Source organism: Filicampus tigris, chromosome 14 (genome assembly GCF_054856515.1).
Source record: "Filicampus tigris isolate MCC_2025a chromosome 14, RoL_Ftig_1.0, whole genome shotgun sequence".
Classification (NCBI taxonomy): Eukaryota; Metazoa; Chordata; class Actinopteri; order Syngnathiformes; family Syngnathidae; genus Filicampus; species Filicampus tigris.
Window position 1 is genome coordinate 8,642,740 of NC_141230.1, and position 15,434 is coordinate 8,658,173.

The 15,434-nt window shown below is 42.4% G+C and overlaps 1 protein-coding gene across 1 annotated transcript; it reads right to left on the bottom strand.

Annotated features, from left to right (window-relative positions):
* Positions 1–1,716: 1,716 nt before the first annotated feature.
* On the bottom strand, positions 1,717–15,125 carry inhbb (inhibin subunit beta B). The gene is made up of 2 exons (XM_086052446.1): positions 14,107–15,125; positions 1,717–4,089 (listed from the first exon to the last, which is right to left on the bottom strand). Exons 1-2 carry the CDS (start codon positions 14,480–14,482, stop codon positions 3,266–3,268), a joined length of 1,200 nt encoding a protein of 399 aa, XP_085908572.1. The 5' UTR covers positions 14,483–15,125; the 3' UTR covers positions 1,717–3,265.
* Positions 15,126–15,434: the final 309 nt, after the last annotated feature.

The following is a 15,434-nucleotide window of genomic DNA, read 5'->3' on the forward strand; positions in this document are numbered from 1 at the left end:
GTAGAAGCATCGAGCGAAAGACTTGACTGGAACATTTAAAGCTCCGTTAGCAAGTGCTCATTCAACGTAACATCACAAACAGGAAAAATATGCGAAATAATGCTAATGTTTAAAGTAGAAATGGATGGAGTAACGTCTTGGTGACATGGTGGCTTCTTCTTTTACTTTTATTTCTGCTATATTAGGTCAATCCGCGCATGTCAAAATAATTTCGTCCCATTGAAAGTGTGATGCATGCAATACTCAATAATCAATAACTTTAGTGTCCATGAAAACGGTGTGTCTGATCATAATTTTAATCCGAACTCTGATTAAAGTGGAAGTCAACCCAAACATATTTTTTTCAAGAACATGTTCTATGCAGGCCCACTAGTCTATAAACACGACATTCTGATTAATATTGCGTTTGTGGAATAAGAGTTAATCCACCCGTTTTTAGCCATCTCTGGGTGCGGCCATTGTGTCACTTCTGTCGACTGAAAATGACATCACAGGGTTCAGGGCTCAGGCAATGACCATTCACGGCTCAGCTTCAGAAAACAGGTGAGCCATGATTGGTTGCTACTTGAGCCCTGAGCAGTTGTGATGTCATTTTCAGTCGACAGAAGTGACAAAATGGACGCCCCTGAGATGGACAAAAACTGATGGATTTTACTGCTTAACTCATATTCCACAAACGCAATATAAATCACAATGTCGTGTTTCAACTAGTGGGCCTGCATAGAATGTATTCTGGAAAAAAAAAATATGTTTGAGTTGAAGAAATGTTGTCCATGTAAACGTAGCCACTGTCATCTTATTTCGCGACAATTCAGCTGTGGAGATCTTGCTGTGGAACATGACATCTATCCATCCATGCTACACACCAACTGCATAGCATTGATTCGTTCAAAAAAATAAAAATACTTTCATTTCTAATAGTTTTTTTTTTTTCTAATATTTTATTTGCTTTCTCCCCTTTGATTTTCTGCCGCTTCTCCTGGTGAGTCATGTATGCAACCAGTAAGTGGTATTTAGTTACACTGATCCCTCCCTCATGCGCTATTTGCCCTACAGCCAAACAAATCTCGCTGCACTCATCAGCAGATCCTGATAGATCCATTTTAAGCATTTATCAGATGATTGGGACACACGCTTGTTTAGAGGGAACCAAAACACTACACATAATCCAGCTGTTGTTAGGTGTTGCCAAAGTCAGATGTTGACACATGAAACCCAGCATTTTTGCAATGGTAAACCTACCTTGTGAAACAGAAACGTTGCATGTAAATCCATTGCAGGGATTTGACCAAGACATAGTGAGAATCACCTCACTAAATTACATGGCATTGAAATGGCATTAGTGTGTGCACACTGCATATAAATTGGAATCAAGGAGGAATGTGAATCTGTGTGCTGGCTGATAATATACTTGACACTGAAACCCTTAATCATAGTTGTAATTACCGCTCTTGCTAACGGGAGGTAATCAGTCCTGACAGATGGCGGCAAGTCATGTGTTGCAACCAGTATAGACACAGGCTAAAGTGTGAAGCATGTGTTTTTCTTGTAGTTCCCAACTCCCTCAGCCACTCCTTTTAAGTTGGGTGGGATAGGATAAGCCCAAAACACCTTTCCTCGGAAAGTTATTTTGGGCTCTGACGGATTCAACTTCCAGACTAACCTGTTTTCCCGAGAAAAAAAAAAACAAACAAAAAAAACACAAGACACGAAGAGTCAGTTTTACAGTTACAAAATATTTTAAGAAAACATTTTATTTTACATAAACTGTACAGAACATCATTTATTTGGCTAGATAATTCTTAAACAGCAACTAAAATAGTGTTTTATTAAATAGAAAACTGAAACAAAAAATAGAACTAAAGGTGGAAAGTGTTGCGTATTGACAAAGAGAATCATTTATTGTACCCTGATACAAGTAAGCCTTTTGCAAATGATCAAAACAGTATCGTACACTCAATGACCATGCCCTCTTGGTACAATAGCTAATATCATGGCCTCTTTGGTTCCATTAGTTATGTAAAATACCTCTGACACAAAATTCAGTTTCTTTACCTACTATAAAAATAACTTTTCAATGGCAGTTTTTGTTTCACTAATCCTGCAACTTTTCAGTGCAAACATCACAACAATCATTCGCCTTAGAAAGGATGCGAAAGATTACATTTCAAGTATTGATTAAGAGTCGAGGACTGAAGAGGGAAAGAGTGAGAAAGCAAACACGAGGGACGAGAGAAATGTTCGGAGAAAGAGCGTTCAGTCTAACGGGACGTGTTGTAGTATGGGTATAGTTTACTATACATTGCATAGCTCATGTGGCACTTATTTAGTGATATGACAGGACACTCAGTACCCCTTGGAAGGCAATTCTTTATACAAGTGCTAATCAGGGTGTGCATTTCAGTTTCTCCAAGTGCTGCGCTTGCACTGTGGCGACCCAGCAAAACTCGTGTCTCTGTGACTACAAAGCATTCACGGGCAGAGGGAACGAGTTCTGTCCCGGTGCACGAGTCAAGTGCGCTTCTCAGATCTGCCTTGTCCGGGTCATCTCATGGTTACAGGGCCTGCAGCACTCTCGATAGGCAGGAAGCTGAGGTTCGAGGCCTGCAATTAACAGTCGAAATAACGACAGCAGCTCTGTGGAGGACTTTCTTTCGCCGCCGCAGTGCAGAGGGAATAATCCTGTGAGGCATTAAGCGCTGCTGGTCTAATTCCACCAGAGGACAGTCAGACTGTGTCTGTCGCCATTCTAGTGAAGTGCTTGTGTTCTGAATTGTGTAAGCTGATGAACTGTCAGTGCTTTGAAAAAAAAAAAAAAAACAAAGGAAAAAAAAAAAAAAAAAGTCCATGTGCTTAAAGTACTTAGGGGGCCTGAGGAACAGGTCGGGGAGACTGGGGACAATGCTGCTCATGTCACTTTCCTTAAATGCTTCTTATCTTCTTTCGGCTGGTGTTGCTCGGCCAATATATCGGAATGAAAAAAAATTGGCCAAGTCGAGCAATAGTACCATTTGGTGATCTTCATTCCCTTCTCCTCCCAATGCCGTCGAGGTCAAACTCGGACAGCAGGCGTTTCACTCAGTCCGATAAATACATACACTCATATGAACATGTGCGCCCAAACCTCCGCACATTTTGATACTAGATTATACTACAGTGTGTCTCGCCTGCACATACAGTAGCAATGGATTTCTTGTACTGTATATGTACACTGTACAAAGGGCCTTGCTGATCGTTCAAAGAGGAATTGAGGGCCAGAGTGGACTCAAGCACAGCCGCACTCTTCCACAATCATGTTGGGCACATCTCTCTTGACGATGTTGTACTCATCATCAAAGTAGAGCATAGACATAGTACTGAGTTTGGTGGGGATGCAGCAGGAGTTGACCGAACCTGGGCTGATTCCCCTCATGCGGTACTGGTTGACTACTGCCGTGTGGAAGGATGAAGCCGATCCGAGCACGCCGGGCATGTAAGCCGGGCAACTGCCCTCGCAGTAGTTGCCGTAATAGCCCGCGGGTGCGATGATCCAGTCGTTCCAGCCAATAAGACGGAAGTCGATGTAAAACTGCTGCCGGCAGCATAGACCCCCGCTGGTGCCGTCACACTCCAGCCCCCGCTTGCGAATGCGGTGCTTTCCGTCCACTTGTCTGGCACGCACCACCAGGAACGGCCGGTGGGACGGGTCGCCCGGGTCCACCAGCACCGGAGCCACTCCGGCCGCCTCGCATCCCTCACAGTGGACTTCCAGGTCCTGTCGACGGCTGCCTTTGCCAAACACGGCCCGCACTGCCTCTAAGAGGGGGAAAGTATGCCAACCGCTGCGTTTCAGCTCAACTCGCTTCTCCACCTGGGCCCAGCGCCCCGTGACCCCTACACCGCCTCCTCCTGACACTCCTTCTACACCGCCGACAGCTCCGGCTTCCTGGTAGTGGACCTTGACTGTCACCTTCCTTCGGAGGCCTTTCTCGGGACCGGCCGGCAACACCCGGAAGAAGAGCCACAAGTTTGCCTGTGACACATACAGGTTCTGGTTGCCTTCATTGGAGATGAGGAAGTAAAGACTGGACTTTGAGGATGTGTACTCATCTGCGGGGGACACACACAAAAAAAAAACATCATCAGTACAAAGGCGGAGAACATGGCACTGGCTAAATGAATTGAAAAAAATGGTTTTCATATGTTTGTCATTAATGTAGTCATCGCTCACTATATTGTGGTCCAAACAACGCCAACGTCAAATGCGTCCGTGAAGCCTTCTGCACATTATTTGTATTGAATTTGATTTTGCAGTGAGCTCATTAGCATACAATTTTCTTTTTTTGCACAGGTGATTATATCATCATCATCTTTATTCAAATGTTGTATTGCACTGGCAAGATAAATATAAATGATACTGTATGCACGCGCTGTATATATATACATGTGCGTGTGTGTGGATAACAAAATATAAACAAAATAAACCTATATAGATATTTACTGTAAGCATGAATATAAATACATTTACATATCATCATTTTACAGATTCTGCTCGAACCTAATTAGTCGCACACAAGGTAGTCGCTGGAAAATGCATGTACTTGGAAATGTCTTTTATGTTTTTGTGTCTAGAATGTGTTGAAAGAGTATGGGGTGGTAAACTCAAACTATAGGGGGAAAAATGTATTTTTAATGTGATGCCGTCCATTAGTTGTGGATTTGCACTCTCCACGTGGTGGTTTGGATCTCGCGAAAGGCGAGGCTGTGTTGTAACAATTTGTACTGAATTGGAGATTTGTACCCTATCACAAGCTCAAGTCCTGGATTCTGATTTTTTGTTGTTGTTGGCGCAGATCTTTCTTTTGGTTATCCTCTTAGTTTTGCTCATCATGGAAACAATACTGACATATGAAATCCAAGTATAATTTCTTTTATACTGTATAAACATTTTTGATAAATGTTCATTTCGAAAAAAGGGAATCAAAACTTCTTACATTATAATGGGAGTCTTTAATGCATTCGCTGCCATTGATGAATTTATTTGTCTTTTTTCTGTCCAGCCATTCAATCCCAGGAACGTATTTATATTTTTTCTCAAATTTGTTCAAACGTCAGGGTAAAAGCGTGTCTGGAAATGTCTGGCAGTGAATGAGTTAATAGAGCGTATGAACACCCACAGAATCCTCTTAAATCATGGACACTATGTAAAAAAAAAAATCCTATAGAATCTACCCAATAAATGTAGGGTAACAATTAGCAGCCATTTTAATTAGGCAAATTTAAATCATATGGTTAGGTAAAGCATACCTTAATTCAAAAGCTATGAAATTATTACATACATTGAGTAAAGCTTACCTCACATTTTATTACATTCCACAACTAAATAACTCATTAAAATTGAGTAAAAAAGCCTCAAGATTTTTTTAAACTAATACTACCATGAATTAATCATTATTAATCAAGATGAATAAACATGACTAGTATGGTAAATGGGCTTTTACTTGTATAGTGCTCTTCAACTTCTGAGATACTCAATGGTCTTTAACGCTAAGACGGTCTTTTCATTCACCAACTGGTGACACAGCATCAGGAGAGTCTGTGGGGGTCCAATATCTTGCTTTTACCGACACTGCGACATGCTCACAAGAGCAGAGGATCCAAACTACGACCCTCGGGTTGGGAGTCGAGTGGTAACCCATGCAGATATTGCAGTATGTATACAAATCTAGCCAGCAACCAACTTTTTTTTTTTTGGGGGGGGGGGCATATACAGCATGTACATGCCGATGACTAGATGTGCTTAAGGGCCTCGAAAAGAATATTGCTTGCGCACTCACCAGGATGATGTCTTGGTTATCTCCAGACAAGGTGACAACCAATTCACCAGGAAGTCACTGATATAAGGCCTATTTATCCTATTTCTATATAAGTATATAAGTGCATCGAGTTGAGTATATAAGTAAAGCTGCCTTGCCTTACCCTATTTACAGTATTCAGTATATATCCTTTAAATATCGTGTGTGTGTGTGTGTGTATGTGTGTCTGTGCGTGCGACAGAGGCCACATTTCATTTAGTAATGCAGACACACTGGATGAATAACAGACCGCAATTCAGAAGAAAACATTTACAATTTCAATGCACGGGCTGGACAATTAATCAGACTTGATAGATTTTAAATATACACAATTATTATTTTTGCCATAATCTCGCATACCTAACTTAATGACACAAGTTTGTTTTCTTTTGCTGTCAAACTCCCAAATGAGCCACGGATCCCCGAAGTATCGTCGGGGGCCCTCCACACACAGAGTTCCCGGAGCGAGCCAAGGAGGTCGCTCGCAGCCGCACGTACTCGTTCCGGCCGTTGGCCATTCATAATAACGAGACGGCGCAGTGGAGGACATTGTGAAAAAAGAGGGCAACATTCACCCACTATGTCATATATTGTGAGACTGTGTTAGAGGGAGCATAAAAACATGCAGTCGTGCCAATGTGACTACCGGTAGTTGAAATTTGAAATGTGAAATTGGAAAAAAAATGGTCACAAATAAGACCAATTTGGTCCCAGTGTGGAGCACTAAGCACAGTTCTTGAGTCAAGCCAATTTGGCCAAAGGACAAAGAGATTCACTTATTAATGTTGGGTGCACACAAAACTGGACCTGAAAGATGAGTACGCAACTTCCCAGGCAAAGTATGAGAACTGTATGTGCATCAGTGCAGAAATACTGACTCATGCGTATGCAACTTTAGGAAACTGGGGAATTGGGTGACGCAGTTAGTGAGGTAGTGAATTGAAGTCAGATTGTATAATGATGTCTCTCATAGATTCGATTTTGCACTTTGTGAACGATTTTAGGTTGGCGAATTGTGTCAGTCTTTAAGCAATCAATGCATATAGGAGTGCTTCTCGGATGTTTTGAGTTTTCTCAAAACTGTCTCTTTGGTGCTCTTCAGTCGAGGGATCAATGCAGGACTTCAAAAACTGGAAACTGAGGCACTCAAAGTATTTTGGATTAAAAAGCCTTTATTTTAACATGGCCAGTTGGTGTGGAGTGGACTAGCATGGTACTGCTTTTACACTAGTAGGTCACATGATCTCTGTGGGCTGGGCCCATGCAGTCAGCTGGTGCAAAGCATCCAATCGGCAACATTCCAAAAGTAGCTACTAAAAATCAATCACAATTAACAATTAGTATATACAATTATTAACAATATCCTCTTTACAAAAAAGACCTTAAAGGAAAGGGATAAAATCCAGTTCGCCATTGAGACCAGGAAACTCTGTGGCTCTTAATGTATGAATCCAATAAGATTCCCTCTGAAGTAGTCTTTTTAATATGTTCAATACCATAGGCTTTCAAAGTTGTACTGCAATGGTTTGAGTGTTTATAGTGCAGTGCCATAGGGCATAGAGGGTTACCGGTCCTTAGGGCTTGTTTGTGCTCCGCAAGTCGGGATTTGAATTTGCGTTTAGTTCTACCTATGTAGAAGCGGCCACAAGGACATTCAAGTCTGTAGACTACATAGCTGGTGTTACAGTTGATAAATGAATTGATATTATATTTTTCATTCAGATTCATAAATAAGCTAGTATTTAGTACTTAGTCTAGAGTTTTCTGTGTCACAAGTTACCTTTCTAGATTTAAAAATCTATCTCATGCCTTTTTGATTTCTCCTTGGGGATAGATAAGTCATGTGCTTTGATTGATTGCTATGGAGCTGATTGACATGATCATAATGCCATGGTGTGAATCAATCACTCTGATTGCCATGTAAGCATATCCTGTACATTCTGTGACATTCTACAAGACGTTATAGATGGAAGAGTTGCAAGAAATAGGAGGGAGCATTCAGGGACCGCAAAGATTTCCTGGCTTGTGATGATGGCTGGCAAGTCTCTGGATATTTGTGCTGAACTGCCGACACTCGGCAGTATCCCCATGTCGAGCCAGGGTGTGCCTTTGCCCCCACCAGCGATAGCAAAACTCTGTTGATTCTTTTTTCTGGGGGCATGTACTTTCAAGACAGACCACTTTGAACAAAAAAAAAAAACCATGTCTCCCGCCGTCCTCCACATCGAACCAATTGCAGTCACCTCAGCAGTGACCTCCTGCCACTCACTGCATTTTCTTTTGATTGTTGTGCCGCTACCGCTGCCACCAAACAATATGCCCTTCCTTGCTATCTCCTCGCAGATTAGCGCCTCAATTTCGGTCTCTGAGAAATTGCGTTTCTTGTTGTTTTTTTCCCTGGCCGCCATGATTCAATCTTCATATACTGTAGCATTGATCGACATGGCTCATTTACATGAATGATCAAGGTAAGATTTCCTACAGTTGTGCAATTTGTGCAAACAAATTGTCTCATAGGTCTGATTATTTTTTGTTGAATGCCATTTTCATCTTTTAATAATAATAATAATAATCATCATCATTATTATTATTATTATTATTTTTTTTTTTTTTTAAGCGCTTTTCAAAACACTCAAAGGCACTTTACAGCAAGAATAAATGAACAAGTACATAAAAGCTACAGTTAAAACAAATACCCCCCCAAAAAATGGGCATACATGTAGTAAGAATCCTGGTCAATCGGGTAAGTGAGGCCCCAATTTGTAAGTGACAGGGCCAAAGAGCAAGGATGGAAGAGATCTGAGCAGAGGAAGACAACATGAAAGAGCGAGGATGTAAGCGAAAAGGTGTTAGGATGGTGGACACGGCCAAGACCCCTGGGGGGTTCATTGAGTTCACTGTTAGCACCCCACTGAACCCCACCCATTCCCTCCTCCTTCCAGTACAAGTACCCTAAGAGTGACAGCACAAAGCCCCCTGTGAGGCACTGGGAGACAGCCGCGCAGCAGCCCAGCATTGAAACACGTGGCTTTCCAGCAAAATGCATGATGGGCTAAAAAATAAAAGCCATTTACATGACACTAGCCACTTTCTAAAAGGGCACAAAGAAGAGATTCCAGAAGTCTAAAGGTGACGGTGGGCTTAGCGGAGAGAGAAAAAAAAAAATACTGCCAATGAGAGCTCAATTATGTCTTCCAATTTACCGAAAGCCATCTTGAAAGGTTTCTATTTCAGGAAACTTGGCACAAGTTCTCAAGCAGAGCAGTGGCCTAAAAGTGGCTAAATTACTTTGTTTGCAGACTGATTAGTGTTTGTCAGTGTCAACATGTGGCCACCAAAGATGGCCCTCTCTTGAAGGCGCCTCACGCCTCTTCCTCCTGTAAACCACAGCTTTGCATTCACACACGGACTTGTTCAGACCAGCTCAAGCGCAACCACCGTACAGTACATGCACACAATTCCATCCAACCGTGAACCCAAGCACCGCCATGTAAAGCAATACATCACATACTGTATCGGGCCTCCCGATGCTGAGCTATCGAGTGCACAGTGAGTACATGCTCGGGTAAAATGCTCGGTTTAACGACAGCTTTTATTAGTGATGGCTGTCGGGAAGCTTCCCGCAGCACCGTGCATGGTACTTGCCTCGACAACGCCAAGCGTATAAAGCCTTAGAACTGGGGGAGCTTTCAAAGAAAAAAAAAAGAATACAGTGACAGCATGATTAACGGTCCAGAGACTCAGTTGGTTTCTAAGAAATAGAAGTGCTCCATTTCAGCTTGACAAGTATGGCTTTATTTTGGAGGTTTTTGATCTGTCCTGAATCAAATGTGCTTCATTCATTATTTAGATTGTGGAACATAATCACGGACATAACTGATCTCCAGGATCATGAGCGTATAAACAGGAATTGCATTGTTTTATATTGCTCAGTTTTGTCAGTTAGGCAGCGAAACGGCAACTAAAGGTCGCCTTAGCTTGTCCAAATTTAGTAAGGAAAGCTACCACAAAATCAGACAAATGTATGAACAATTTGCAGACACTGTACTAAAAAAAAATTGCACTGGAAAGAATACTGATTGTAACTCAGAGATCATCAAAATCAACAATTAAACCTAAGTTTTACTTACATGAAAGAACTTATTTTGAATGTAAAGGCCTTACTTTGGTCCAGAAAATAATTTTCAGAGGACTCTATACCTGCAGTCTATTCTGTCATTTCTGTGTTAAAAGCACACAGCGAATGTACAAAGCAAATTATCTTTTTGCCACGAACGGTCCCTTTGAGGATTTTTCTTTTCATCCATTATTTCAGAGCGTTTTGAACTGGCCCTGACACGTCTTGCCTGACCCAGCAGAGTGAGGTTGCTCGTGAATATCAGCAGTTAGGACACCTGGGTGGGCTTGCGTGGATAATGGGCTGCTTCAGCTTGTCCTTACCTGCACCACAAGCCTCTGTGGCGCAGGTGAGGTAAGGGGCCATGGAAGCAGTCGAGCTGGCAGAGAAGCAACTCATTACTCAAGGCCGCTAGACACGGCGGCACGTCGCAAAAAAGACGAGGGTGTGGCCACGGCGCGGTCGTTATAAACATGAGCCGAGGCGTGTGCGCATATCGCTGCCACTGTTCAGGCATGATTCCTCAGCACTTTGAATTCAGCGTGGGGGCGGGGGAAGGGGGGGGGGGGGGGATAGATGATGAAGTTGGTGGGCCAGTTTTGAAATGTAAAACTTTTGGTCAAAACTCTGGATCTACACTGCTATGGTTGAAGTAAACTGGAGATGCATTTGAAGGATCTCTGTGAATTATGTCTCGGATCATAAAGTACAGTGAAAGGTCATGACTCTGGAAAATGTCTGGGGTAGGTCCGAGGGCGCCATGAGAGACAATTCCCACATGAAAGAGCGTTGTCCTGGAGTGAACCTGCCCACCTGTTACCTCAGTGTTGTGGTAGTAAATCACCTCCCACAATGAAGCATCCTCTCACTGATGTTCACTTTTATAGACAGCAATTAGAAGAAAACAAGGACCTCCTCTCTATTATTGCATTGATACATTTCTTACAGCAGAATTGAATTTTTTCTTGTCATACGTCAAACATATTTCTTTAAATTTTCATTCGAAAAGTCCAATCTGGACATTTTTTCACGAAGGGCAAATGTGTGATGCATTAGATCAACCAATGATCAATCAGTTTTCTGAAACAGCTCAGAGAAAGTGATGATAAATGTTCTGATGTGGATGAGACTTTGTAGCCCAAAGGAAGTAGGAAGACTGCTCTCTAATTCCTACATTATTGTATCTACATTTTTCCCTACGAAGATTGTCCCATGGTCACATTTAAACTTTTTTGGGGTTAGATTTTTTCTTTGTGCTCTGCAGTTTTGTCTTCTTTCTGTATCACAATGACACGGTTTGACCACAAATTATATTGCAAACAGTAATAGTGACATTTGAATCTTGCCCAGTCTCTTGCAATCAATCTTCCACATGCACCAAGGTGCAACCGACAATTTAGAATAATTGCCATGAAAACTTTAGTCGTAGTTAATATCAGAACATCGGTCCAGTGTACGCTGTTATATTGACTGATACAATACTGACATGTTCAGTGATGCAAATATTTACTTCGGAGGGATGTATTAAGAATTTCGAGAAGGTAAACGGCTTTTGCAGGTGAACCGTGATCTTTTGCTTTTTGTATGAACTTTGTTGAGAAGTGCATTCAGTGTTTTGCAAATTTCAATTCTGATCTGACAAATGTACCGTAGCAACTGAGAAAAACGAATTATACCCTATCGACGAACACAAACTGGCCTCTTCTTGCTCACCTGACACAGCAAAATGACGCACCTCTTACTTTGACTAGACCAAATTTAAACCAGAGGATAAGTTGAACAGATATGAACCACCATTGCACCACAAAACACAGTATCATAATCATCATCGTCGACGTTCCTTTTGTGGATCGCCATACTTCACTTCTCAACCTGCCTTGTGTCAAACTGGAAAGAACAACAACAATTGAGCCTCCCCGATGCAAGTTTGCCTGGCTTTCGAGAGACCTTGCCTCTGAGCCCTGCCCCAGCTGGCAGTATGTGATCTGTGGGTCTTGAGCCAGCTGGCTAGGAGGCAAACGGGGACCGGGGAGCAGGGACCCAAGCCAGCTCCGTCGTACAATACCGCACAAAAGCTCAAAGGTGTGAGGAAGAATAGAGCCAAACAGAAAGAAAAAAAAAAACAGAAATAGAAGAAGAAGCAAAGGAGCCCGTTGGACATTTAGAATGACAAAAACATGCTTTACAACACTGCATTATGGGCACACAGACAATATCACCCCCGCCCTCTCCCTCCAGCATCACCACAACTACACCCCTCCACCCACACTCACCCCATCCGCTTACAATGACTCAAATGTCACATGCATTATTCTGCGCAATTTCTTTTGTTTTCTCACTTTTCTTCCCTTATCGTCGACACGTAGAGTTCAGCAGGAACACATGGAGCTCTAATAATTGCCTGGCTTTTGTTCCCTTGTCATGAGGGTGCTCAGATCATTCCCATTCCATGACAGCAGCCCTTTCAGGCAAATTGGAACGGCTGGGCCAATAAGAAAACGCAGGCATGGTGAGTGTGCCTGTCTTAATGCCATTGTGGTTTTAGTGTACCTAAGTGCATGTTTACTCAAGTTAAAATAACATTTTGCATTCATGAAAGACGTTTCTGGTGTTGCAAAGTTTTATTATTATTATTATGGGATTTTGGTCAAGTGCAGAAAATTGCGGAGCACCCACTGCGTGTGTGCATGTATGTGTGTGCGCGTGGGTGTACGCTTGTGCGTGTGTGCGTGCGTGCACGTGTGTGTGTGCCTGGACCAACTGTGTGTGTGCAAAGGGAGATAAGGGTGTTCTCTTTGGACAATTTAAAAACGATACAGGAACAAATATGCAAACAAGCGACTTGGAATTTGTATACACAGATGGATAGATAGAAGGATAGATAGCTAGATGGATGGATGGATGGATGGATGGATGGATGGATGGACGGATAGATGGATAGATAGATAGATAGATAGATAGATAGATAGATAGATAGATAGATAGATAGATAGATAGATAGATAGATAGATAGATAGATAGATAGATATGATCATAGTTTTTCATGCTTTAATATACCAGGGGCCATGTCATTATCCATCCATCCATCCATTATATCGAATCCGCTTATCCCCACAAGGGTCGCGGGCGTGCTGGAGCCAATCCCAGCTGTCTTCGGGCAGTAGGCGGGGTACACCCTGAACTGGTTGCCAGCCAATCGCAGGGCACACAGAGGCAAACAAACATTCGCACTCACAATCACACCTAAGGGCAATTTAGAGTGTCCACTTAACCCACCATGCATGATTTTTGGAATGTGGGAGGAAATCGGAGTACCCAGAGGAAACCCACGCAAGCACAGAGCAAACTCCACACAGGGAGGCCCGAGCCGGGATCGAACCCACGACCTCTGCACCGTGAGGCGGACGTGCTAACCAGCCGACCACCGTGCCGCCCCCATGTCATTATTATTATTATTATTATTGCCATAAGATTTGTTTAATGGTTTTGCTACTTTGAAATGCCTTACATTGTAATTCATTTGAAATAAATGTGTTTTGACTGATCAGTTATGTTTTCTTTAAAGGACATTTGACAAATTCTGCCAGGGTATGCAAACATGATCACAACTGTATGAATAGATTAGGTAGATAGATAGATAGATTGATAGATAGATAGATAGATGGATAGATGGATGGATGGATGGATGGAGAGAGAGAGAGAGAGAAAGAGAAAGAGAGAGAGATAGATAGATAGATAGATAGATAGATAGATAGATAGATAGATAGATAGATAGATAGATAGATAGATAGATAGATAGATAGATAGATAGATAGATACCAAATGATATCTAAAATATATTTAAATTAGGCGTGATTACTACATGCTTCTGTCCATTTCCCCTTCAGAAAACATGTATATGATTTGCGAGTAATTGGCTTGTTGTGAAAATGCCTGAATAAATTAATAAACTAAAATTAAATTATACACTATTCATTTCTGAATATTCCCATTACATTTTTCATTGAAAAAGAAAATGTTTGCCATTATTTGTATCACTACCTGTTGCTTGTGTATTTAAAAACAAATAGGTGAATTTCATGCGCTGCCAATTACTGCTAGAAGGTGAATAAAGTTCATCCAGGTATAGTGACGAATTGTTTATTAGAAGCCTACCCGTTTCTGCGAAGCTGATAATCTCCGAGGTCTCAGTGTGAACCTCGTTGCTGAAGGACGCGTGTCCGTCAAAACTGGGGATCTCCACTCGACCGTCTTCTCGCACTTTACCGGCGTGCAGCCTCCTCAGCGCTGTCACCATCGCAGCTTTTGGGATGGGATGGGTGATGTTGGGTCGCTCCCTCATCTGCAACCTGTTCAGTATGTGTCTCTTGACCGCCTCCAAGAAGTCTGCGTTCACGCGTTCAGACTGATCCGGTGCCCTGAAGCCGCACGACGCGCACGACTCCGCGGGCGAACTCGGAGTCTCTGGCACTGAGCTGCAGCGCACCGAGAAAGCGCACGCAATTAACAACACCGCAGTGGCTGAAGTCATTTTCACAAATTAAACTCCAGTCCACGGAAGAGAAAAAAAATTCAACTAAATAGTCGCAGTAAAGTTAATTAAAAAAAAAAAATCGGCAACTTCCGTGCATGAGAGCACAACAGCTGAGTCCAAAACTTAATGAAAAAGTTCCAAGCCTCCAAGTGCTGCCTAACTTGCGAGGTTATTAACTCCACTCATTAAGCTTTCGGCGTGTTGGTCCAACAATGAGTCTTGAGTTTGCTCGCAGGTAAAAGAAACGTTAAACAAAACGTTCAGTGATCTAGTCAAAATGTAAGTAAAACCTCTGTACATGGCCAGTTGTGTGCAGTCCGCTCTTTTTCATTCATACGCAGGAACTCATCTTCTTCGGAACCAGTCCTGGTTGTGAAAGAAAGTTCGGTGGCTGCCCGGATTGCGCGCCCGTACCTTGTCCCAGTGCGTTGCTGTAGATGACCGGCTAGGTTTTGTCTTGCGAGATGCTCCTGACTGAGACCCCTTTCCCCCTCTACAATCAACGCAACAAGGGTTCCGCAATTCCAAAGTTTTTTTTTCTTTTTTCTTTTCTTTTTCTATATAGAGAAGTGGGAACCACGTGGGGATTTCCACCAACTAGACGCAAGGGATTCGCAGGGACTATGTTTCAGAGCAACGACTACTCCGATTGAGTTGACAGGCTTTTATTATGGACGGACGTAGCATAGGTTTCCTATTCATAGCCCCCACCCCCGCCTTCCGAAAGGGTTGCCTTAATAAACCCACTCCGTGACACGCAGTGTGAGGGTTCAAAAGGCACCTCGTCACGTGATTATTAATTTGCAACGCTTTTAAAAATAAAACCATATAATTCACTGACAGCACTTCCTAATCACATTAAAAACGCTTCATATTGCATAAAGTGTATCTTTTACACTTTTAATTGGTGTTGTTGTGTTTTACAACATTCCATAGCGAGCGTACGTAT